The following is a 25,099-nucleotide window of genomic DNA, read 5'->3' on the forward strand; positions in this document are numbered from 1 at the left end:
CTTGAGGCTAGGGGCATAGCCGCTAGTTTTGTTTACATTGCAACATCACCATTTTTTCAAATGCATTATCCCTCATACTAAATGTTCATGGAAAATTTTATTTAATCTATAATTTCTCTTCTTTTTTTTCTTTTTTATATAAATCATTAGCACTAATTACAACTTCTTTATTTTAGATTAATTATATATTAAATAGAAATAAAATGTTAAGCCTTATTTTAATGTTAATTAGACATGTAAAAACAAACACGAATAAATGGTCCAGTAGTATTAGTTTTTTTTTAGATTTAACTAGTTCCTTCGAACCATCTTAAGATATTTATAAGCTTCCCTGAAAACTACAAATCGTTCGGAGTAGCAATTCCCGAGATTTTAGGTTCAGACAAAACAAAACCTTACTAATTTACACTATGGGATAGGACATAATTTTTGTGATTTTTCTTGGAAATCAGCAACTATTGCTATGCCTAAACATAAAAAATTCCAAATATGCTTATGAAATAAAAATAAAAAGTTATTTTGTTAAATGGTTTGTGAATGTCAAAAAGACACAAAATTAAGATATCAACAATTCAATTTCTATCATTCATTGAACGCCAAAAAAAATTTTTCTAACATTAAAAATAACTTATTTGTCACGTGGTACATATATTAAATCCCCCCCCCCCCCAGTAAATGGATTTAAGATATACATACATGGATGTCATGACAGGGGACAATTATCGTCAATTCAGATTTCTAAACTTTAATTTGGACAATTTGTTTATCCAGTAGGATGGGAGGGTATGTATTTAATGGGGTCGAAGGGGGATATCGTTATTTTAGCCCGCTGAGAGTTTCACTTTATTAGAGAACATAAAAAATCTGGTGTAATATCTATGAAATATTATTTCCATTCCCCAGCAAACCTGTTTTGCATTTGTTTGTTTTACCAGGGTTTCTTAATTGAACAACAAACATATAATGTAAACATAATCACAGAAAAATTGTGGTTTCATTATTTTTATAGGTAAAATGAAAAAAAAATCCTCTTTTTTATTTTGGTATTTAATATGTTGAAATTTTGTCCTTACAACGCAAATTAATTCAAAGCTGTAATTTTTTATTCATCTCATAAGACCTGCATTATATGCTTTTACAGTGGGTTGCTTTCAAGTTGAACATTTTTTTAGTATCGAGGTAAATTTCGCCCTTCTGGTTGGAACTGTGATAGACCCCTAGTTCTTTAGTGTTTTCTCTTTGTTATACCGAATGCTTTCTACAGAAATCTTAACATCTAATGTTTACTGTAGCGTCATGGTGACTTCAAAACTTGGATTTAGCGTGCACAGCACAGTTAGGACTTCGAGTCAAAGATCGTGCATTTAAAGGGTTGGTGTCTGAAGGGTGTTTGACTATATAACCATGCACATCGTTAAGCATGGTTTGGTTCAGAGATACACTAAAATATGATCTCATGTATACCCCGTCCTTAAAGGCTATCCGTGTCTATCCCTGGTATGACAGTTAATCCTACCTGATTCCATGATTTCTTGATGCCAAAGTTATACTTCTTCTTGTTCTTCTTTCTGGCCAGATAACAGATGAGAGCAGTACCGACCAGCACCAGACCAGCCCCACCTACACATACCAGCACAAACAGGAGCCAGGATACTAAACATAAATAATAGATGACAGATGAGAGCGGTACTGACCAGAACCAGACCAGCCCCACTTACACATACCAGCACAAACAGGAGCCAGGATACTAAATATAAATAATAGATGACAGATGAGAGCAGTACTGACCAGCACCAGACCAGCCCCACCCACACATATCAGCACAAACAGGAGCCAGGATACTAAATATAAATAATAGATGACAGATCAGAGCAATACTGACCAGGACCAGACCAGCCCCACCCACACATACCAGCACTAACAGGAGCCAGGATACTAAATATAAATAATAGATGACAGATGAGAGCGATACTGACCAGGACCAGACCAGCCCCACCTACACATACCAACACAAACAGGAGCCAGGATACTAAATATAAATAACAGATGACAGATGAGAGCGGTACCGACCAGTACCAGACCAGCCCCACCCACACATACCAGTACAAACAGGAGCCAGGATACTAAATATAAATAATAGATGACAGATGAGAGCAGTACTGACCAGGACCAGACCAGCCCCACCAACACATACCAGCACTAACAGGAGCCAGGATACTAAGAAAAAAATAATTAATAATTGTTGCATCAATCATATACATCTAAGGGTGGGGGTAAAGGGGTGTTTACCCCCCTCGCACATTAAAGCCCCTTCATTTAACCGTCCTCAAAATTTTTAGAAATACAATAATAGAAAATAGAAAAATATTCATACTCACTATTTGATTTTATTATTTTCAGAATTTGATTTATTTAGTGTAAAAAAAATTATTTTACACTAAAAAAATTACATATTCAATTTTTCTGTTCCTATACATATATGTTTTGTTGTTTAAACATTCCATGTCAATAAAAAAAAAATGTAAAAAAAAATTTATATTCCTTTTTATAAAACTAGTACAAAAATAGATATAATCAAACCTACAATAATTCTTTGAATAATATCAGGAATATATATATGGAACCGGGAAAAAATCTTATAACTTTTCAATAAGCCAAAATAAATTTTTCCCGGACTTAAAATTTAACTTTGATAGTTAAAATATTGTATTAAATTCTACAATGCAAAAAGCAATATTTAAGAAGAACTACTTTCATGATTTTGAAAAAAGAAAGTAACAAAATTTCAACATGTGTCATATCCCTGTCCTAGAATAAATTACATGGCTTGGTTTAGTTTTTACCTGCATAAATATAAATAATGATATATTATGCGTGGTAACTCTCTAATACATAAGTGTTTTTCTATATGATTATAAACGTTCAAAGGTCAATTTATTACTGTTCAGAAAATTTACGTCGCCTTCTTTAAATATTGATTGATTAAAATGCAAAAAGTTTTTTTTTTTTATTACTGTATGATACTTTATTGTTATGACTGCTTAAATTATTTTGTAGCTTGTGGATAGAAATATCTTTGTTTAACTATTCATAAACCCCGACAAAAGTCAACGTATAAACATTGAAGTCAAACGGATTACTTAGAGTCACTTTGACTTCATAATAGCGCTTGATAGCTAGAGTACTCGTATTGGTACCTCGACTTTGACGGCCTACACTACATTAGAATTTGCTGACTTTCAATTGGGTCTATTATAAAAAACACGGCCAAGTTGCAAAAAAAGCAGAAAGCACAAAGATCCGGGTTGTTATTAGTAGCGAAGCTACTCTATAATTCGAAATGTCCGTCCGTATGTCCGTCCGTCTGAGACACAGTGGGGAAAACGTGAATTTTTCGGCTCATATAAAAGATAGACAGCTGAAATTTTTAGTGAAGATTCTTATAACATATGCCCATCTAATCTATACATTGTTTTGTCCAACCGTCTGTCATTTGGGGTGCTAGATCGATTCCTACATTTTCATGTTTTTCTGATTTTCTCAACTCCTTCTTTTTTAAGATAATGGGCTGAAATTTTCAGGGATTGCTTAAATTTACATTTTACATATTTTCCTTAAGTTTTATTACGATTTTTTTATTAATAGGGGTGCTAGATCGATTCCTAGATTTTTAGGTTTTTTATTGTTTTCTCAATTCCTATTCAAAATTTACGGCTGAAATTATCAGGGATTGAATATGCTAATGGTCTACATATTTCCATCAAGTTTCATTAAGATTTGTTTATATATTGTGGTGCTATATCGATTCCTAGATTTTTAATTTTCCATGATTTAAAGGTTGCGTGATTTTGAAGTTTTCATCATTTCCCTATTTCACAAAATATATAGGATGACACTGGTATATGGTAAATATATTCATAATATACATTCATAATTTCTGAGCTTCGCTACTTATGGATGCTGTCATCCTTGTATGGATGATATATCTATATTTATTTAATACATTTATTATTCATTACACCTCCCCCCCCCCCCTCCCCTCCGACTAAAGTCAACATATAAACAACAAAAGTAACAAACATTGAAACAAATAGGTAAACAGATAGCAATAACATTTATATTGATAACCAAAATAGTAATAACGCAGATTCTCTATATTAGTGACTGTCTTTTGGTCTGTTCTTAATTTTAATCTTACCTCTTTTCCGTTTTTTATGTAAACTTTTATGTATGTAATGGATGTAGTGATACTTTAATAGATGATTTTTAAAAGCGAAGCTTTTCTATAATTAGGGTCGGTCCGTCCGTACGTCCGTAACGGATAGCTTTTTTCGTTAATTTAGGCATGTTAGAGTTGTCCTATCGATTTCAAATTTTGCATGGTGATTCCTTTAATAGTTAGGTACGATTTTGAAAGCGTAGCAACTCTATAATCATTAACAAAATGTCCGTACGTCCGTTTTAAACATGTTGATTTTTGTAACTTTTTTAACAACAAATTCTTATGTGATCAAATCATCCGATTGATCTGATTTTTGGTATATTGATTCCTGGGAGAACAAAGTATAATGTTATAAGCGAAGCAACTCTATAATCAAGTCCTAAAAATGTAGGTATGTCCATAAACATTATTATGTATAAAGCAGTTTTTCAACAAATTTACTTAGAATTTTGCTTCGAGTCTTATATATTTATATTCTGATTATTTAGTTCTGACAATATATAAGTGTTAATGTCCGTTTGTCCTACCGTTTCAGTGCTTCGCTTTTATGGATGTTGTCATCCTTGTTTTTTTAAAGTATAGGTGTATATGACAGTGCAAACACTGAAGTTTTGTCATACCCCTTAACAATGTAGGTGGGAATTTAAAAAAAAAAACTGTGTTTATGACACTTATTTTACTATGTTTATGACCTTAATTTGACTGCATTTTTGCTAGTCGTAAAGGTGCTATGCCCTAATTTTTAACAAACAACCCACACCGTCCATATAAAAAGATTATCCCTAAAAAATTACCCCCAATAACTAAAATTTAAAGATGATGATCGACTTTACTCCCCTCTCTTTTCTTTGGTACCTCTAGGGGCAAAGCTGCTACTAATAAATATAATAAAACAATAATTAAATTAAATTAAATAATATACTGGTAATACATAGAATATACAATTCAAATGTTCTATATTGTTTAAATGATTAGAGTAGCTTATTATGAATTAAACTCCAAGTAGCTATTATTACACATAGTAGTTCCATTAGTTATTAGCCTCACTTACAATATCATATAATTTCTATTATAAATTATATCCAGCTGAGATTAATTATATGACTCTATATTGACTTCCTGGTTAGTTGGAACAAGGGAAATGATTCATACATTTGGATTCATTTCAATAAATGTATAAGTATAGATGTATATTGTATAATCCGAACACAGTAATAGTGTCTGACTGATTATGACGTAACAAAAAAAAATTAGCCAATGAAAGGCCGTTATTGACCAATGGTAAAATTTATAGTGGCCTCTCATTGGCTAATTTTTTTGTTACGTCATAATCAGTTAGACACTATTACTGTGTTCTATAATCCTGACAAATACTTGGCCCTAGTTAGTAGTGGTGGAAGCCCCTTTTTTCCTAGCAAATTGTTTTAAGTTCTTTTGTATGGACTATACTGTGTTTATATTTTCGACGTTATTAGCTGATTTCAAAGACCCAGTACAAAATCCCGATAGAGTCCACGACCGGTGGAGAATGTTACATATAGCTCATGCTCCCTCTATTATTTTACTTTAATTTCACTTAAATCGAATTTTCTGTGTAAAATAAAAAGAAATTTACAATCGCATCTACAGCCAAATCAGTGAACCCCTTAATGGCCATTCCTGATATAAAAATTCTTACTTTCAAGCACCTCTTGATGACACACTTAAAAACTTAAATCCTAATGAAAATCCTTGGCATCCTTATCTTAAAAACCAAACCTTTTTTTTTGTTTTTTTTTTTTGGTTGAATCAGCTGGATTATTAGATATTTTTATATGTAAAAAGGGCGTAATTATTATTTAGTATACAAAGAAAAAAGTTAAAGCAATTAAAGCACTTTTATCCTATATAAGTCAAATCTTATTAATTTTAACATAAATTTTGAAGTGTTTTATGATTGCTTTCATCCGACAATGAAATGTAATATTTATAATGTTCTTTAGATATGACGTAATAGTTTCAAATCCATAGTTTATCAATCTTATTTTTATTCATTAAATTATGTACTATTTTAAAATCACATGATGAATTTCCCCCAAAAAGTTTTAAAAATGAGTAAATTTCAGTATATAATGAGGTACAAGGCCATGCATAAATTTCCACAAACATTGGCATATGCCATCAAACCTACACACAAATGCACAAATAATTGTTATACCTGGGTCTACAGGCTGGACCGAGGGACCAGGCTGACCCAACCCTTCCTCCATGCGAGCTCCTGTACGTTGCAGGCTGTTTACTTTTTATATATCTATCAAGTTTCACTAGATTTTTTATATTATAACAATAACAGCTGTTTTGGATCAGCTCTAATAGGATTCCATGATGATTTGGAGTCCACCTACTGACTGATAACTTTCCAATGGAAAGGAGGCGGGGGCTCTGGGGTGGGCCTACCATGCAGGGTATAAGAGAGGCTCTCTTGGGAGGGATAGAGTTATGGAGGAGGGGGGAAATATGAATGCAGGGAGGTATAAATTATAGAGAGGAGTTATATATATATATATACATCACAACACACACACACACACACACACTTATCCTCTGATAACAGAGAAAGAGTTAGATTCTCTGAGAGGCTGGGTAGAAGAGAGAGAGAAAGAAAGAAAGAGGAAAGAAAGAGGAAAGAAAGAGAAAGGGAGAGAACCAATATGAGGAGGACAGTGGAAAAATACTAGATTTTTTAGGGTAGATTTGATAGTTAATTTAGGCATGTAAGAATTGTCCTTTTCAATCATTACTTTTTGTAAGGTATTAAAATTTTAAATCATTAAAAATAAATATTTATTACTAAAATGTACCTACGTTTATCTTATTCTTTTTATCTATCATAAAACAAAACATCTATTTCATTATAATATATGCATACTAGCGGCTACGCCCCTAGAGGCCTCTAAGGGCACTTGAGGAGGGGGGAGTCGAATTTGATAACCCAATTTCTTATTTTAGATTTTTTTGGGGGGTATTTTTCATTTTTTGAAGGGTTGGGGGTGTCCCACCCCCAAGAAAATAGTTATAAATCTTCCCGGGACTTATGAGAAGCTACCCTGTTAAGGAGAACCCGATTGGTTCAGCGGTTAAGCGAGATCCTTTGAGACACACAGACAAACAAACAGACAAACATCCTGTTACTTTAGTATAGGGATTATTCAAGGATCGTTGTTGTACTGATGTTATGATTTTTTTTTTATCTTCGCTTTCATGGTTATTTTTATCTTATTTTAATTATAGATTATGTTAATTCTAACATAAGTTAATCATTAAATATGCCTTTTGTACTTGGGATTTCAAATTTCTGTTTCTTTATACATTAATTTTCTATTGTAAAAATAAGTTTGGGAGAAAGAAAATACAAAACGAAACATGAAAAAGAAAAGGGGGAGGTTTAGAAGAAGTTTCTCCAGTATGGCTTCGAAACCGATTTATATCCGCTGGTTTAGAACCAGTTCTTTACCATAATGAAATAACATTTATAGCATCGTGTTACAAACAATTTTCCATTCATATTGAAATAAAAAAAAACATAACATTTATACAAATTTTTTTCGGCCATGTCTTCGGCCTCTCGGGGCTAACAAAACTGGTTTCAATCTTTTAATTTTTATTTTAGTATCAGCGGTAAGCTGTCTATAATACTAACGATAAATAACTATTATCAGTAAAAAAGATAGAGAGGAAAAAGGGTTAATAAGGAAAGTATATAAAATAGATAGACGGATATTAAAAAAAGATAAAAATTGATTAAGAGTTACGTAGTTGCCAATAGTTAGTAATATACGTGGTTATTATGACAGGGGAAAGTTTGTCGTCAATTTAGGTTACTACTTTCGTAATTTATTGGACAGTTCGTTCATCAAGTAGAAGGTTAGTGGATGGGGTGAAGGGGTGGATGGGGGCATTGTTTCACTTTAGATATGAAAATCTGGTGTAACATCCAAGTAATAATAAATTCATTTATATAAAAGAGAGAAATGAGAAATTGATAAAGAGTTACGTAGCTCCTTATAGTTATCAGGAATGGATATAGAATATACGTAGATTTTATTAGGTTGCTACTTTAGTGATTTATGGGACAGTTCGTTCATCTAGTAGAAGGTTAGTGGATGGGGTGAAGGGGTGGATGGGGGGCATTGTTTCACTTTATTAGAGAAAATGAAAATCTGGTGTAACATCCAAGTCATAATAAATCTATTTATTATATGGATAGAAAGATATAAAAATCTTATCGTTAAATTAGCCAGCTGGAATGAACATTGTTAAAGTCGGCGAAAATATGGTGCAACGGCCAAATAATTCTAAATGAATTGGGAGGGAACTATTGATAATCTTAGTTGCAGCTCTTTTTGAACGACACTAAATTTTATTATTTGAGTTTAAATTTATTATTCCTAAAGCGATTGATCACAATGATAAGCCTAAATATTTTTTACTTAATATAAATAGATGCGACTCTATTAACGAAAACATATATGTAAATTTTTATTTATTGCTTGCAAAATGATTGATTTATAATTTAATTGAATTTTGTTTACTATACATTGTATGGTAAGTACACCGATACAGGAATAGGTATAACCAACAAGCAAAATAAATCTAAAATGATATTTGGGGGGCAAATGGAGATGTCGTCAATTATACGATGTGTTGCCCCCCAACGACAGCTGAAAAACACATATAGGTTTCGTGATTTTTCCCAGAATTAATTTCGTTATTGGTAGAAGCTGACACCGATAGGTTTGATATTAAAGTAATATAATAGATAGGGCACGAGCTATATATAACTTTACCAACGGGTCGGGGACACTGTGCAGAATCTATATTGGGTCTTTGATATCAACTAATAGCGTTGGAAATATAAACACAGCCGAGTCCCTACAGTTGAAGAGAAATCAATATGCTTTCAGACGAAAAGGGTCTCCACCACTTGGCAAGGTATTTACCTTGTCTAATACATTTATTGGTAGGACATGTTTAGTAGCTTTGCTTTAAGATCACAATTATTAGGATTTAGCAATGGATATTGGATATATTGGCAAGGTAAAATTTGGCGTGATAAAATGTACCTCATTTATTGGTCAGGAAGGGAGGGGAAGGAGATGGATGTGTGGGATTGTTATTTTAGCCCGCTGTATTACTTTATCAGAGTACTAGAAAATCTGGTGCAACATCCAAGTAATAATATACCGAATGTCATATTCAACTATTAGGAGAGAACCTCTGAGGTAGATAGAGATATATCTCATATTATCTAGATAAGTACACCTATGTTGAGTTATAATAACTAAAATACAATGTTTATAATGTAAAATTATATTTATTGATTGACAATATATTTGATTAATTATGCTAATAATAATTTCTTCTTGCTCCGCTGGTGTAAGATCCAGATTCAGGACACCTGCAAATAATTTGAGTAGTTAATTATCGCATCGTATTGTTTTTCGCGGATATCAAAATGTACAATTATAAGACTTAACCCAGTTTTTTTTATTTTCTTGTCCATTAGAGTAAAACACTAGAGGGAGAAAGGGTTAAATAACGGTATCTCCCCATCGCAATCGACTTGTGCAACATTCCTATTGGGTCATTAAAAATCAACCAAAGGTATCACTTATATTAAACACAGTTAAGTAGCAAAAAATTATTTAGAAGCAGACGAAAGAGGTCTTTGAAAAATGAAGGGAATTAGTTGTCTGTATTTACATCTATACTATAGATCTGTTTCTTGTCTTATCTCCTAAGAAAAAAGTTTGAAACCACGAAAGGACAAGTAGATATATCCCCCGAGCCACATCGGTTCAGCGGTTACAGATATCATAAGATTCAGACAGACAGATAGATAAATGGACAGACAGACTTACGGACAGATAGACTAAAGAATATTATTATGTATAGACAATAAAAGTTATTTTTCGCATCGTATTATAAACCGCTTTCCGCGGATATAAAAATGTACAATTGTAAGATGACAACCAGTTCTTATATTTGTATAAAACTGGATATAATATGATGTTATACATAAATTTTCAGTATTTTAATCTATCGGATATTAATCGGTTTCGAAGCAATTCTTAAATAGTTATTTCTCGCGTCGTATTATAAACAGCTTTCCGCGAATATAGAAGGTACAATTATAAGATTAATCTTAAGATTGTTCATTTTTATATTCGTAGAAAGCTGGACATAGTTTTTTCGTATGGATAAGAAGCGGTTCTTATCCATTGGATTCGAATGAATACGAGAATAGTTATTTCTCGTATCGTATTATAAACGGCTTTCCGCGGATATAGAATGTACAATTATAAGATTAAAACTAGTTTTTTTTAGCCCCGTGGTGCCGAAATTATATATATTATAAAATTATTTTATAACTCATTTTTTAGTTCACAAGGTTTATATTGCATTTCCAGTATAGGTTAAAACCGGTTCTCAGATATACCGAAAAATCATGTTTACAGACAATTTTCCACGAATATTAAATTGAACATACTATGATAATTTTTTATTTTAATATCCTCGGAAAGCTGTCTATAACACGATGCGAGAAATAACTATTATACCCCACGATTTGTCCCAGAAGTCTAACTACATATTCACATCATTAAGATATGAACATGCTAATTATTATAATAGAAAACCTACCGACAGACAGACAAAGCCTCCTACAAACATTGAATATCCTACCTGACACACTGCATACCTCTGCATCGTACAGTCATGGGCCGGCCGTAGGTTTACATTGAAATCAAGGAGACTTACCGAAAGACAGACAGACAAATCCTACTGAAGAGTAGCTACGCTTTCATCAATGAAAGTCCTACCTGGCCCACTGTTCTGGACACTTCTGCATCATACAGTCATGAGCTGGTCGCAGGTTCACGTTGAAATCTGTATAGGAGGCTTTCAGGTTACAAACGTCTGTAGCTTCACAATCAAATTGTACACTCTCCTACAAATATATAATTACTAGCGGCTAGGGCTCTTTAATTAATGGCAGAGACAGTCCAGAAAAATATCTTTAAAACATCACATGACTTAAATTCAAAAAAGAAATAGCCTTAAACCATCTCGGTTGTATGTGAAGCATGCCTTGAAATAGAGAAACCAATCATTTCATTACATATTGAGCTTCTGACAAAAAACCTACTACTTGATATAACAGAACCTGTGTAAAGAATATTAGGATCTACTGCAGTTCACGGTAAAATATTGCTGGTAAGCAATGTTTCCAAAAATCTATAAATTTCGTACGTTCAGCCGTTTGGCAGCTTGCAGTCTTTAAAATTCATAGATTTTTGGAAATATTGCCAAACTGCAATATTTTACCGTGAACTGCAGTAGATCCGAATATTATTATTTATGCGATTGTATAATGTGAAACAAATAAAGCCATTTTAACTCTTTTGGTCAAAATTGTGGCTATACACACATTATTTGATCCATCAAACAGGTGTATTACCATGTACACAATGTCAAACACAACAATGTCACAGTCGTTCAAAACATAAGAGTAGGGGGGGGGGGGGGTGCCTTGACCCTAAACTGGTACAACTCATTTCAGTGCACACTTTTAAACAATTTCAGAAGGTTAATTTAAAATGAAACTTACATTGCATCCTTCTCCAGCAATCCATCTGGCAGTGGCCCACTTACAGATACACCAGGTTGGCTTCTCTGCAGGACAGCGGGGCATACGTCCATATCTCCCCCAGTAGTATCCTACAAATCAATATATCATTACTTGGCTGTTGCACCAGATTTTCATGTGCTCTTATATTGTGGTGCTCGCAGCTTGCAAAACTAACGATATCCCTATTCATCCTCTTTACATCTCTCATCCCCTCTTACTGGATAAACGAACTGATCAATAAATAAGATCTATGTTAGCAACCTAGATTAACAACAATTTTCCCCATGTAATAATGACCACTTATATTCTTTAAACATCCATGAAAGCGAAGCTCTAAAATACAATGGGAGATCAAATGAACAATAACTCTTGTAAAGCAGAAACATTAATTTGTGAGTCTAAACAAAACTATACATAAATTTGATGCAAAATTGCTTAAAAGGACAAACTTTCATTTTAAGAACTTGATTATAGAGATACCTCGCTTATAATATTGTATTTTGTTTCCTTGAAAACATATTTAAAGAATTAGAGTTGTTAGGCTATTAAGCCAATTTCTTATTAATAACATACGGCAAGGTTTGAAAACGATGGAACGATTCCCTTATGAATAAATTCAAGTATAAAAGTAAAAGAATAGAGGGGGTAGGCATTAAATAACTGTATGGCTACTGGTGGGGACACTGTGATTGGATCTTTAAATATCAACCAACAGCGTCTGAAATATTAACACAGCCAATTCTCTACAAAAGAGCAGATTGCAATTTGCTAACAGATGAAAAAGTTTCCCGCCACACTGGAACTAAGTAGTTGTCTGGGTTATACATCTATACTTACCTATAGAATTGCACCAGTTTCTTTGGCCAGTGAAATGCCAGAATGATGTTCCTGGAACTCCAATCTTTGCACACACACGATGTGTTGAGTCAAAATTACATCTCCTACACATTTAAAAGTAAAAGAATAGAGGGGACACAAGATATTTGTAACTCTACTCACAGTGTGGAGACCCTGTGACGTCTTTCAATTTGGTCTTTGAATATCAGCCAATATCATCAGTACAAAAATACAGCCAAGTCGCTACAAAAGAGCAGAAAGTACTTTGCTAGCAGACGAATAGGTCGCCACCTCTAAGGCCAAGTAGTTGGCTGGGTCATACATCTTTACTTATACATTTATTTCCTGAAGAATAATGGAAATGTGAGGATATGTGTTGTGTCAAATTTATGTCCTAAAAAAATTGTGTAATCTTAGGCATGGGATGTTTAGAACTGGTTCTAATCCACAAGAAATTAATCAGTTTCTAAGCTGTACTGGAAATATATTAATATATTACCTGTCTCCTCTTGTATCACCAGGGCAGGGTTGCAGGTTTTGAGCCCCAACATAAATAGCTGATAAAGCCACTAACACCAACGATAATAATGATGTGTTCAAATGCATTTTCTGAGATATTCAGCTGAGATTACTTCTATTATTTATTTGTAACTAGATGAATAACAAATATGTCTGATATTTAAATGATAATTTGTTTTATAACAATTGTTTTTTAATTACTATTTGTTATAAAAGATCACAATCAGCTTTAACAACACATGTTTCCTTGTCACTTGCAGATCAAATAAATGCGGCTACTGAACAAATGTTTATTGGAAGCATAAAAACATAATATACAATTGTTTGAATTATGTACATTTTAGAATTATGTAATTATATCATGTTACATGTATTCATTGGAGACAAAGGTCGTTATCAAGTAAGACGACTTTTAAATTTGCTTTTAATGGTTTTAAATACAGAACCTTCATTTACTTATTTCAAAAATAAATTCAAAATTATGGAGAGTAGTTTCTGTTTGTTTGTTCATTACTTTATGCCAGATTAGGTTGGGTTAATTTGGTTACTGGCTAGTACCGCAATTTTAGGACTTAACAGGGGTAAAGCATAGGGAAAAAACTCCCTTCCCTCCCTTCATTTTCTATTTATTAAAAAATCTGAAGACAATGTTTTAAATGTTTTTAAGTAAATAATCTCATTTTTGGTGTATTTTTGACTTCAACAAAGTATTTAAAATAACCTTTTATGCATAATTATATAACAAAAAGTTATGAAAAAGGTCGTTTTTACTACAAAGCCTCCTAATATCACGAAAAATTACTGAAATTATAAAATATTTTTGAGAATTAATTAAGTTGAATATTTTAATACTATAAGGCTAATCTTCTAAAAAATTTTAGAATATTATTCAAGATAACTTTAGTTGTTTTTAGTCGAAATTGTATTTCCTACTCAAAGTCTACAGAAAAAGTTTGAACAATATTAGATCGTAGGAAAGTGTTAATGTATGATTACAACGGATAATGTGTTACCGGACAGGACAATGGACGATAAATTGATGTTCATCCCCAATAATAATACAAAATACTCCATGATTCTGTAGACTAAAATAATTGGATGAAAAGTTTGTCCAAAACAAACAATCATGCTTTGATAAAAGTACCTAAAATTTGTATTCAGAATACCTGTTTATAAAACATTGGATGCAAATATAATGTACACTAGTCCATATTCTCCTCCCTCCATTATAACTACACAAAATTTAAGACTTGTAAGGGTAATGTAATCTAAACTTTTTTAGTTGTGACAATTACCAGGGATCTAAAGGGATAAGACAATGGCCGATAAATTGATGAACATCCTAAATGATGATACACAAAATTACTGCTTCTGTTACCTATAGATTACAATAATTGGTTGAAACTTTTGTACACTCAACCAACCAATCCAAATTAAGTTGTTGCGCCAACAAATAAGAAAACATTATTATTAAACTCTGGGGACTAGTGTAATGAACAGCCAAATGTCCCCTCCCTTTCTAGGCAATTACAATCCTCAGGTAAAAAGGAATGGTCAAACTTTGAAATTTTAAAATATTTATCCCAAGGCTCGGCAGCCGCGAGCCAGCCACGTGAAAGCCTCATATTAAAACTTTAAAATTTAGCTTGATGTCTAAACCTGTTCCTTAAAAGACAGTCCATCTTTACAAAACATTTTATTGTCATACTAGCAGGTTTAATTTTAAGGCATATGCGCGGATGAGGCGCGACTGCCAAGCACTGCTTTATTCTAATGGGGTTTCGCCCTAACTGGAACCCCCAAAACATACCTGAACACAATACTGTGCTTATTCATAACTGCAAATAATTTGGTCAAAAATTAAGTTTGAAGTATTAGTAAAAACTTTTAGAACAAAAAAGCTAGGTAAACCCCAAAAAGATCAAAAAGATTCGACCATAAAAAGGTAGGTTTTAAACATATCTCCAAAAAAACTTTTTTTGTTTCTAAACAAAACAAGTGAATGATAAAAGCACCCCTCACCTTTAGAGTAAAAAACCTAGTATCAAAATAATATGTAGCAAACAATGGCGTGCGCAGGGTCTTGACAATGTGTTATTTCTTAAGGGGGTCGGAGTAAGGGATGGCTGTCTTCCCATATTCAATTTTAAGCAGGGTGTTGACACCTCTCCCTTTCCCCTTCCCCATACTTATGGATGAAAATTTTAGAGTTTGGAAAAATGTGCGAAAATGTTTGGACACTCATTCAACCAAGTTTGTAAGTTCTCTTAGTACATGGAAAGAATTTTGTCTAGTTTCTCCAAATTCTTTGGAATTTTTCAGGGATCTTAAGGGACAAGAAAATTGACAGTAAATTTATTTTCATCCCCTAAGATAATTATCGCCTCTGCAAATTTGTTGAAAAGTTTTGGTACTGCTAGTCTGATCCAATATATAATACTAGCGGCTTCGCCCCTAGCCTCTAGGGGCTTTGCCCCAAGATGTCTAATCAAACCAATTTTTCGTATTTTAGATTTAAAAAAAAAATTTTTTTTTTAAATTTTTTTTGGGGGGGGGAGTAGAAATTTTTTTTTTTTTTTTTTGGGGGGGGGCTAGTCGACCCTACTATTTTAATTTTAGTTTTAAAAAGAATTTTTTTTTGGGGGGGGTTATTTCTCATTTTTTGGGGGGGTTGGGGGTGTCCCACCCCCCAAGAAAATAGTTATAAACCTTCCCGGGACCTATGAATAGCTAACCTGTAAAGGAGAACCCGATCGGTTCAGCGGTTAGCGAGATCCTTCACTACAAACAAACAGACAGACAGACAAACAGACAGACATCGTTCTACTTTGTATCATAGATAAAACCAAATGTTTCAAGCCATCAAATGGAAGAACTACTTATTGGGAACCATAATTATTTACAGTACAATGTCCCCTCCCTCTCTGGATTTAATACAAAGTTAGAACAGCCAACACTAAATAATTGTATATTTGTCTCAACTCAAAGGTTGAAAAAAGTAAAATAGCTTTGGATTTCAATTTGGCATTACTAATAAAAAAAATAGTAAAACTAGCGCCTACGCCCCTAAAAGCCCTTATAAAGGAGAAAAAGGGGAAGTACCAGTACCCTAAATTTGAAGCATCCAGCTAAAATAGCAAAAAAGTATAGGTATTCTAAAATGACTTTTGAAGGAGTTGAAAATCTTTAAAAATATTCTAACTTTCATATACAAACAAATATCAATCAATATTAAATTCCACCAGCTAAAAGTAAAATCTTGAGCTTATTTAAGGCACAAAGTTATAATGCCAGTAATTATTTACATTTTACAATAAAACAATTTATTCAACGCTCAATTTATAAAACGATGTTCCTTTCCCTTGGTTTATCCAGGGGTATAAATCGATAAGACTATGGACAATTAATTGATGTAATATAAACTCCCAATTTAAATAGACAAAATAGTCCCCAAAGTTTTTAGGCCACCCAATGAGAGAGTGTGGTTTTAAAACTATCTGGTCTTGTAAAATCTACAGTGTCATGTCCCTTCCTTCCCTGGGTTTATCTAAAAACGTTTGGTATGAGGCCTTACAACTGCATTAAGTGTTAGGGGTGGTTATTACATTATATATTCAGATATACTCTAGGTAGACATATCTGTATCATATGAATACAAGGTTATCTATACAAGTAGAATAATTATATATTCAGATATATTCTTGGTAGACCTATATGTATCATATCAATACAAGGTTATCTATACAGGTAGAATAATTATATATTCAGATATATTCTTGGTAGACCTATATGTATCATATCAATACAAGGTTATCTATACAGGTAGAATAATTAAATATTCAGATATATTCTAGGTAGACCTATCTGTATCATATCAATACAAGGTTATCTATACAGGTAGAATAATTATATATTCAGATATATTCTAGGTAGACCTATCTGAATCATATCAATACAAGGTTATCTATACAGGTAGAATAATTATATATTCAGATATATTCTAGGTAGACCTATCTGAATCATATCAATACAAGGTTATCTATACAGGTAGAATAATTATATATTCAAGATATATTCTAGGTAGACCTATCTGTATCATATCAATACAAGGTTATATAATATATATACAGGTAGAATAATTATATATTCAGATATATTCTAGGTAGACCTATCTCAATTATATGAATACAAGGGTATCTATACAGGTAGAATAATTATATATTAGGATATATTCTAGGTAGACATATCTGTATCATATGAATACAAGGTTATCTATACAGGTAGAATAATTATATATTAAGATATATTCTAGGTAGACATATCTGTATCATATGAATACAAGGTTATCTATACAGGTAGAATAATTATATATTAGGATATATTCTAGGTAGACATATCTGTATCATATCAATACAAGGTTATCTATACGGGTAGAATAATTATGTATTAAAATATATTCTAGGTAGACATATCTGAATCATATGAATACAAGGTTATATATACAGGTAGAATAATTATATATTAAGATATATTCTAGGTAGACATATCTGTATCATATGAATACAAGGTTATCTATACAGGTAGAATTATCATATATACCTATCTGTATCATATGAATACAAGGTTATCTATACAGGTAGAATAATTATATATTAAGATATATTCTAGGTAGACATATCTGTATCATATGAATACAAGGTTATCTATACAGGTAGAATAATTATATATTACGATATATTCTAGGTAGACATATCTGTATCATATCAATACAAGGTTATCTATACGGGTAGAATAATTATGTATTAAAATATATTCTAGGTAGACATATCTGAATCATATGAATACAAGGTTATATATACAGGTAGAATAATTATATATTAGGATATATTCTAGGTAGACATATCTGTATCATATCAATACAAGGTTATCTATATGGGTAGAATAATTATGTATTAAAATATATTCTAGGTAGACATATCTGTATCATATGAATACAAGGTTATCTATACAGGTAGAATAATTATATATTAGGATATATTCTAGGTAGACATATCTGTATCATATCAATACAAGGTTATCTATACGGGTAGAATAATTATGTATTAAAATATATTCTAGGTAGACATATCTGAATAATTATATATTAGGATATATTCTAGGTAGACATATCTGTATCATATCAATACAAGGTTATCTATACGGGTAGAATAATTATATATTAAGATATATTCTAGGTAGACCTATCTGTATCATATCAATACAAGGTTATCTATATAGGTAGAATAATTATATATTCAGATATATTCTAGGTAGACATATCTGTATCATATTAATACAAGGTTACCTATACAGGTAGAATAATTATATATTCTAGGTAGACATATCTGTATCATATCAATACAAGGTTACCTATACAGGTAGAATAATTATATATTCAGATATATTCTAGGTAGACCTATCTCAATTATATGAATACAAGGTTATCTATATAGGTAGAATAATTATATATTAAGATATATTCTAGGTAGACCTATCTGTATCATATCAATACAAGGTTATCTATATAGGTAGAATAATTATATATTCAGATATATTCTAGGTAGACATATCTGTATCATATCAATACAAGGTTACCTATACAGGTAGAATAATTATATATTCAGATATATTCTAGGTAGACATATCTGTATCATATCAATACAAGGTTATCTATACAGGTAGAATAATTATATATTCAGATATATTCTAGGTAGACATATCTGAATCATATGAGTACAAGGGTATCTATATAGGTAGAATAATTATATATTCAGATATATTCTAGGTAGACCTATCTGTATCATATCAATACAAGGTTACCTATACAGGTAGAACAATTATATATTCAGATATATTCTAGGTAGACCTATCTGAATCATATGAATACAAGGTTATCTATACAGGTAGAATAATTATATATTCAGATATATTCTAGGTAGACCTATCTGTATCATATCAATACAAGGTTACCTATACAGGTAGAATAATGATATATTCAGATATATTCTAGGTAGACATATCTGTATCATATCAATACAAGGTTACCTATACAGGTAGAATAATTATATATTCAGATATATTCTAGGTAGACATATCTGTATCATATCAATACAAGGTTATCTATACAGGTAGAATAATTATATATTCAGATATATTCTAGGTAGACATATCTGAATCATATGAATACAAGGGTATCTACAGGGTGCGCCACATAAATCCGGACTTTTTTCAAACGGCCATAGCACCAAAACTACTTGACCAATCATGACATTTGACCACACTATAAAAAGCTTAGGTAATTATACTTTTGCCCATAAAAATTTTTGGACGATGGAGAACGTGTTCTACGAGCTGACAGCGCTTATGTTAAACATGGCAGAATCGAATTGCGCTGATAGTTTACCCTGAATTCTTGACTAGGGCCCACTAAATCTGACCTCAGTCCATCTGTAGGTGAGGTAGAGTTATGCAACTTGCTGGGGATACTGTTAGATACATAAGTAAGACAGTAGAAAAGACTAGAGCTCTCTATCTGAAAATGCTTGGCCGTAGTACTCCATCAAAGTGAAACGTGGTAGATTTTGAGATGTCAAAAACGTCAAAAATTGTGAAAATTTCTCAGTTCTCGACTACAAAGGCCCATTTGTAACCTTAAAACTCGTTTTAGACTATGTGTTGCGATAATAACCCTAGCTTAATCTTTATGCCATTTCCAAAAAGGTATTAAAAGTTGTTTTAGTTTAATTGTGGCCCAAATGAGAGCCGCCGTGTCGAAGGGTAGCTTGAAAGATGGGTGAGTTTGGATCCTGCAGTTACTCACGTCCCTAAGAAGATATGGCCTCCCAGCAGCCCCGATCTTCATCTAATTGACTTTTGGGCCTGGAGCGCTACTAAACCACTAACCAGTAGACGCGCCCATACCACAAAGACCTCCCTCATTGCCACTAACAAGGAGAACTTCGCCAGCTTGGACAGGGACAAGGTGACCAGGATCTGGGGGCGGTTCAGGGGGCGGGTAGAGGCGGTGATTGAGGCTAATGGCGATTTTGTTGAATAATCTAATCGTCATATACCTAGTTTGCTTCCCAGTTTTTAAAATTCAATAAAATCTTTATAATTGACGATTTTATGTTAATTTGTTTAAAAATAAGAAAAAGTCCGGATTTATGTGGCGCACCCTGTATATTGGTAGAATAATTATATATTCAGATATATTCTAGGTAGACCTATCTGTATCATATCAATACAAGGTTACCTATACAGGTAGAACAATTATATATTCAGATATATTCTAGGTAGACCTATCTGAATCATATCAATACAAGGTTATCTATACAGGTAGAATAATTATATATTCAGATATATTCTAGGTAGACCTATCTGAATCATATCAATACAAGGTTATCTATACAGGTAGAATAATTATATATTCAAGACATATTCTAGGTAGACCTATCTGTATCATATCAATACAAGGTTATATAATATATATACAGGTAGAATAATTATATATTCAGATATATTCTAGGTAGACCTATCTCAATTATATGAATACAAGGGTATCTATACAGGTAGAATAATTATATATTAGGATATATTCTAGGTAGACATATCTGTATCATATGAATACAAGGTTATCTATACAGGTAGAATAATTATATATTAAGATATATTCTAGGTAGACATATCTGTATCATATGAATACAAGGTTATCTATACAGGTAGAATAATTATATATTAGGATATATTCTAGGTAGACATATCTGTATCATATCAATACAAGGTTATCTATATGGGTAGAATAATTATGTATTAAAATATATTCTAGGTAGACATATCTGAATCATATGAATACAAGGTTATATATACAGGTAGAATAATTATATATTAAGATATATTCTAGGTAGACATATCTGTATCATATGAATACAAGGTTATCTATACAGGTAGAATTATCATATATACCTATCTGTATTATATGAATACAAGGTTATCTATACAGGTAGAATAATTATATATTAAGATATATTCTAGGTAGACATATCTTTATCATATGAATACAAGGTTATCTATACAGGTAGAATAATTATATATTAGGATATATTCTAGGTAGACATATCTGTATCATATCAATACAAGGTTATCTATACGGGTAGAATAATTATGTATTAAAATATATTCTAGGTAGACATATCTGAATCATATGAATACAAGGTTATATATACAGGTAGAATAATTATATATTAGGATATATTCTAGGTAGACATATCTGTATCATATCAATACAAGGTTATCTATATGGGTAGAATAATTATGTATTAAAATATATTCTAGGTAGACATATCTGTATCATATGAATACAAGGTTATCTATACAGGTAGAACAATTATATATTAGGATATATTCTAGGTAGACATATCTGTATCATATCAATACAAGGTTATCTATACAGGTAGAATAATTATGTATTAAAATATATTCTAGGTAGACATATCTGAATAATTATATATTAGGATATATTCTAGGTAGACATATCTGTATCATATCAATACAAGGTTATCTATACGGGTAGAATAATTATATATTAAGATATATTCTAGGTAGACCTATCTGTATCATATCAATACAAGGTTATCTATATAGGTAGAATAATTATATATTCAGATATATTCTAGGTAGACATATCTGTATCATATCAATACAAGGTTACCTATACAGGTAGAATAATTATATATTCAGATATATTCTAGGTAGACATATCTGTATCATATCAATACAAGGTTACCTATACAGGTAGAATAATCATATATTCAGATATATTCTAGGTAGACCTATCTCAATTATATGAATACGAGGTTATCTATATAGGTAGAATAATTATATATTAAGATATATTCTAGGTAGACCTATCTGTATCATATAAATACAAGGGCATCTATACAGGTAGAATAATTATATATTCAGATATATTCTAGGTAGACATATCTGAATCTTATTAATACAAGGTTACCTATACAGGAAGACTAATTATATATTCAGATATATTCTAGGTAGACATATCTGAATCATATGAATACAAGGTTATCTATACAGGTAGAATAATTATATATTAAGATATATTCTAGGTAGACCTATCTGTATCATATCAATACAAGGTTATCTATATAGGTAGAATAATTATATATTCAGATATATTCTAGGTAGACATATCTGTATCATATCAATACAAGGTTACCTATACAGGTAGAATAATTATATATTCAGATATATTCTAGGTAGACATATCTGTATCATATCAATACAAGGTTACCTATACAGGTAGAATAATTATATATTCAGATATATTCTAGGTAGACATATCTGTATCATATCAATACAAGGTTACCTATACAGGTAGAATAATTATATATTCAGATATATTCTAGGTAGACATATCTGAATCATATGAATACAAGGGTATCTATATAGGTAGAATAATTATATATTCAGATATATTCTAGGTAGACCTATCTGTATCATATCAATACAAGGTTACCTATACAGGTAGAACAATTATATATTCAGATATATTCTAGGTAGACCTATCTGAATCATATGAATACAAGGTTATCTATACAGGTAGAATAATTATATATTCAGATATATTCTAGGTAGACCTATCTGTATCATATCAATACAAGGTTACCTATACAGGTAGAATAATGATATATTCAGATATATTCTAGGTAGACATATCTGTATCATATCAATACAAGGTTACCTATACAGGTAGAATAATTATATATTCAGATATATTCTAGGTAGACATATCTGTATCATATCAATACAAGGTTATCTATACAGGTAGAATAATTATATATTCAGATATATTCTAGGTAGACATATCTGAATCATATGAATACAAGGTTCTCTATACAGGTAGAATAATTATATATTAAGATATATTCTAGGTAGACCTATCTGTATCATATCAATACAAGGTTATCTATATAGGTAGAATAATTATATATTCAGATATATTCTAGGTAGACCTATCTATATCATATCAATACAAGGTTATCTATACAGGTAGAATAATTATATATTCAGATATATTCTAGGTAGACATATCTGTATCATATCAATACAAGGTTACCTATACAGGTAGAATAATTATATATTCAGATATATTCTAGGTAGACATATCTGTATCATATCAATACAAGGTTACCTATACAGGTAGAATAATTATATATTCAGATATATTCTAGGTAGACATATCTGTATCATATCAATACAAGGTTATCTATACAGGTAGAATAATTATATATTCAGATATATTCTAGGTAGACATATCTGAATCATATGAATACAAGGGTATCTATATAGGTAGAATAATTATATATTCAGATATATTCTAGGTAGACCTATCTGTATCATATCAATACAAGGTTACCTATACAGGTAGAACAATTATATATTCAGATATATTCTAGGTAGACCTATCTGAATCATATGAATACAAGGTTATCTATACAGGTAGAATAATTATATATTCAGATATATTCTAGGTAGACCTATCTGAATCATATCAATACAAGGTTATCTATACAGGTAGAATAATTATATATTCAGATATATTCTAGGTAGACCTATCTGAATCATATCAATACAAGGTTATCTATACAGGTAGAATAATTATATATTCAAGATATATTCTAGGTAGACCTATCTGTATCATATCAATACAAGGTTATATAATATATATACAGGTAGAATAATTATATATTCAGATATATTCTAGGTAGACCTATCTCAATTATATGAATACAAGGGTATCTATACAGGTAGAATAATTATATATTAGGATATATTCTAGGTAGACATATCTGTATCATATGAATACAAGGTTATCTATACAGGTAGAATAATTATATATTAAGATATATTCTAGGTAGACATATCTGTATCATATGAATACAAGGTTATCTATACAGGTAGAATAATTATATATTAGGATATATTCTAGGTAGACATATCTGTATCATATCAATACAAGGTTATCTATACGGGTAGAATAATTATGTATTAAAATATATTCTAGGTAGACATATCTGAATCATATGAATACAAGGTTATATATACAGGTAGAATAATTATATATTAAGATATATTCTAGGTAGACATATCTGTATCATATGAATACAAGGTTATCTATACAGGTAGAATTATCATATATACCTATCTGTATCATATGAATACAAGGTTATCTATACAGGTAGAATAATTATATATTAAGATATATTCTAGGTAGACATATCTGTATCATATGAATACAAGGTTATCTATACAGGTAGAATAATTATATATTAGGATATATTCTAGGTAGACATATCTGTATCATATCAATACAAGGTTATCTATACGGGTAGAATAATTATGTATTAAAATATATTCTAGGTAGACATATCTGAATCATATGAATACAAGGTTATATATACAGGTAGAATAAATATATATTAGGATATATTCTAGGTAGACATATCTGTATCATATCAATACAAGGTTATCTATATGGGTAGAATAATTATGTATTAAAATATATTCTAGGTAGACATATCTGTATCATATGAATACAAGGTTATCGATACAGGTAGAATAATTATATATTAGGATATATTCTAGGTAGACATATCTGTATCATATCAATACAAGGTTATCTATACGGGTAGAATAATTATGTATTAAAATATATTCTAGGTAGACATATCTGAATAATTATATATTAGGATATATTCTAGGTAGACATATCTGTATCATATCAATACAAGGTT

At 31.1% G+C, this 25,099-nt stretch overlaps 2 protein-coding genes across 2 annotated transcripts in view; both read right to left on the bottom strand.

Annotated features, from left to right (window-relative positions):
* Positions 1–6,618, bottom strand: part of Syt4 (Synaptotagmin 4) — a 57,099-nt gene extending 50,481 nt beyond the window's left edge. Inside the window, exons 1-2 of the mRNA XM_080151444.1 lie at positions 6,420–6,618; positions 1,517–1,653 (exon numbers count right to left, since the gene is read on the bottom strand). Coding sequence (XP_080007570.1) covers positions 1,517–1,653; positions 6,420–6,471 — 189 coding nt within the window. The 5' untranslated portion in view covers positions 6,472–6,618. The remainder of the gene's footprint in view (positions 1–1,516; positions 1,654–6,419) is intronic.
* Positions 6,619–9,555: 2,937 nt separating this feature from the next.
* Positions 9,556–13,612, bottom strand: LOC145312223 (uncharacterized). Its single transcript, XM_080151445.1, has 5 exons — positions 13,228–13,612; positions 12,729–12,832; positions 11,871–11,980; positions 11,083–11,210; positions 9,556–9,659 (listed from the first exon to the last, which is right to left on the bottom strand). The coding sequence occupies exons 1-5, from the start codon at positions 13,332–13,334 to the stop codon at positions 9,608–9,610; spliced, it is 501 nt and encodes a 166-aa protein (XP_080007571.1). The 5' UTR covers positions 13,335–13,612; the 3' UTR covers positions 9,556–9,607.
* Between the last annotated feature and the right edge of the window lie 11,487 nt (positions 13,613–25,099).

The sequence above is a fragment of the Acartia tonsa genome, chromosome 2 (assembly GCF_053477335.1).
Source record: "Acartia tonsa isolate MP-2025a chromosome 2, ASM5347733v1, whole genome shotgun sequence".
NCBI classification, from domain to species: domain Eukaryota; kingdom Metazoa; phylum Arthropoda; class Copepoda; order Calanoida; family Acartiidae; genus Acartia; species Acartia tonsa.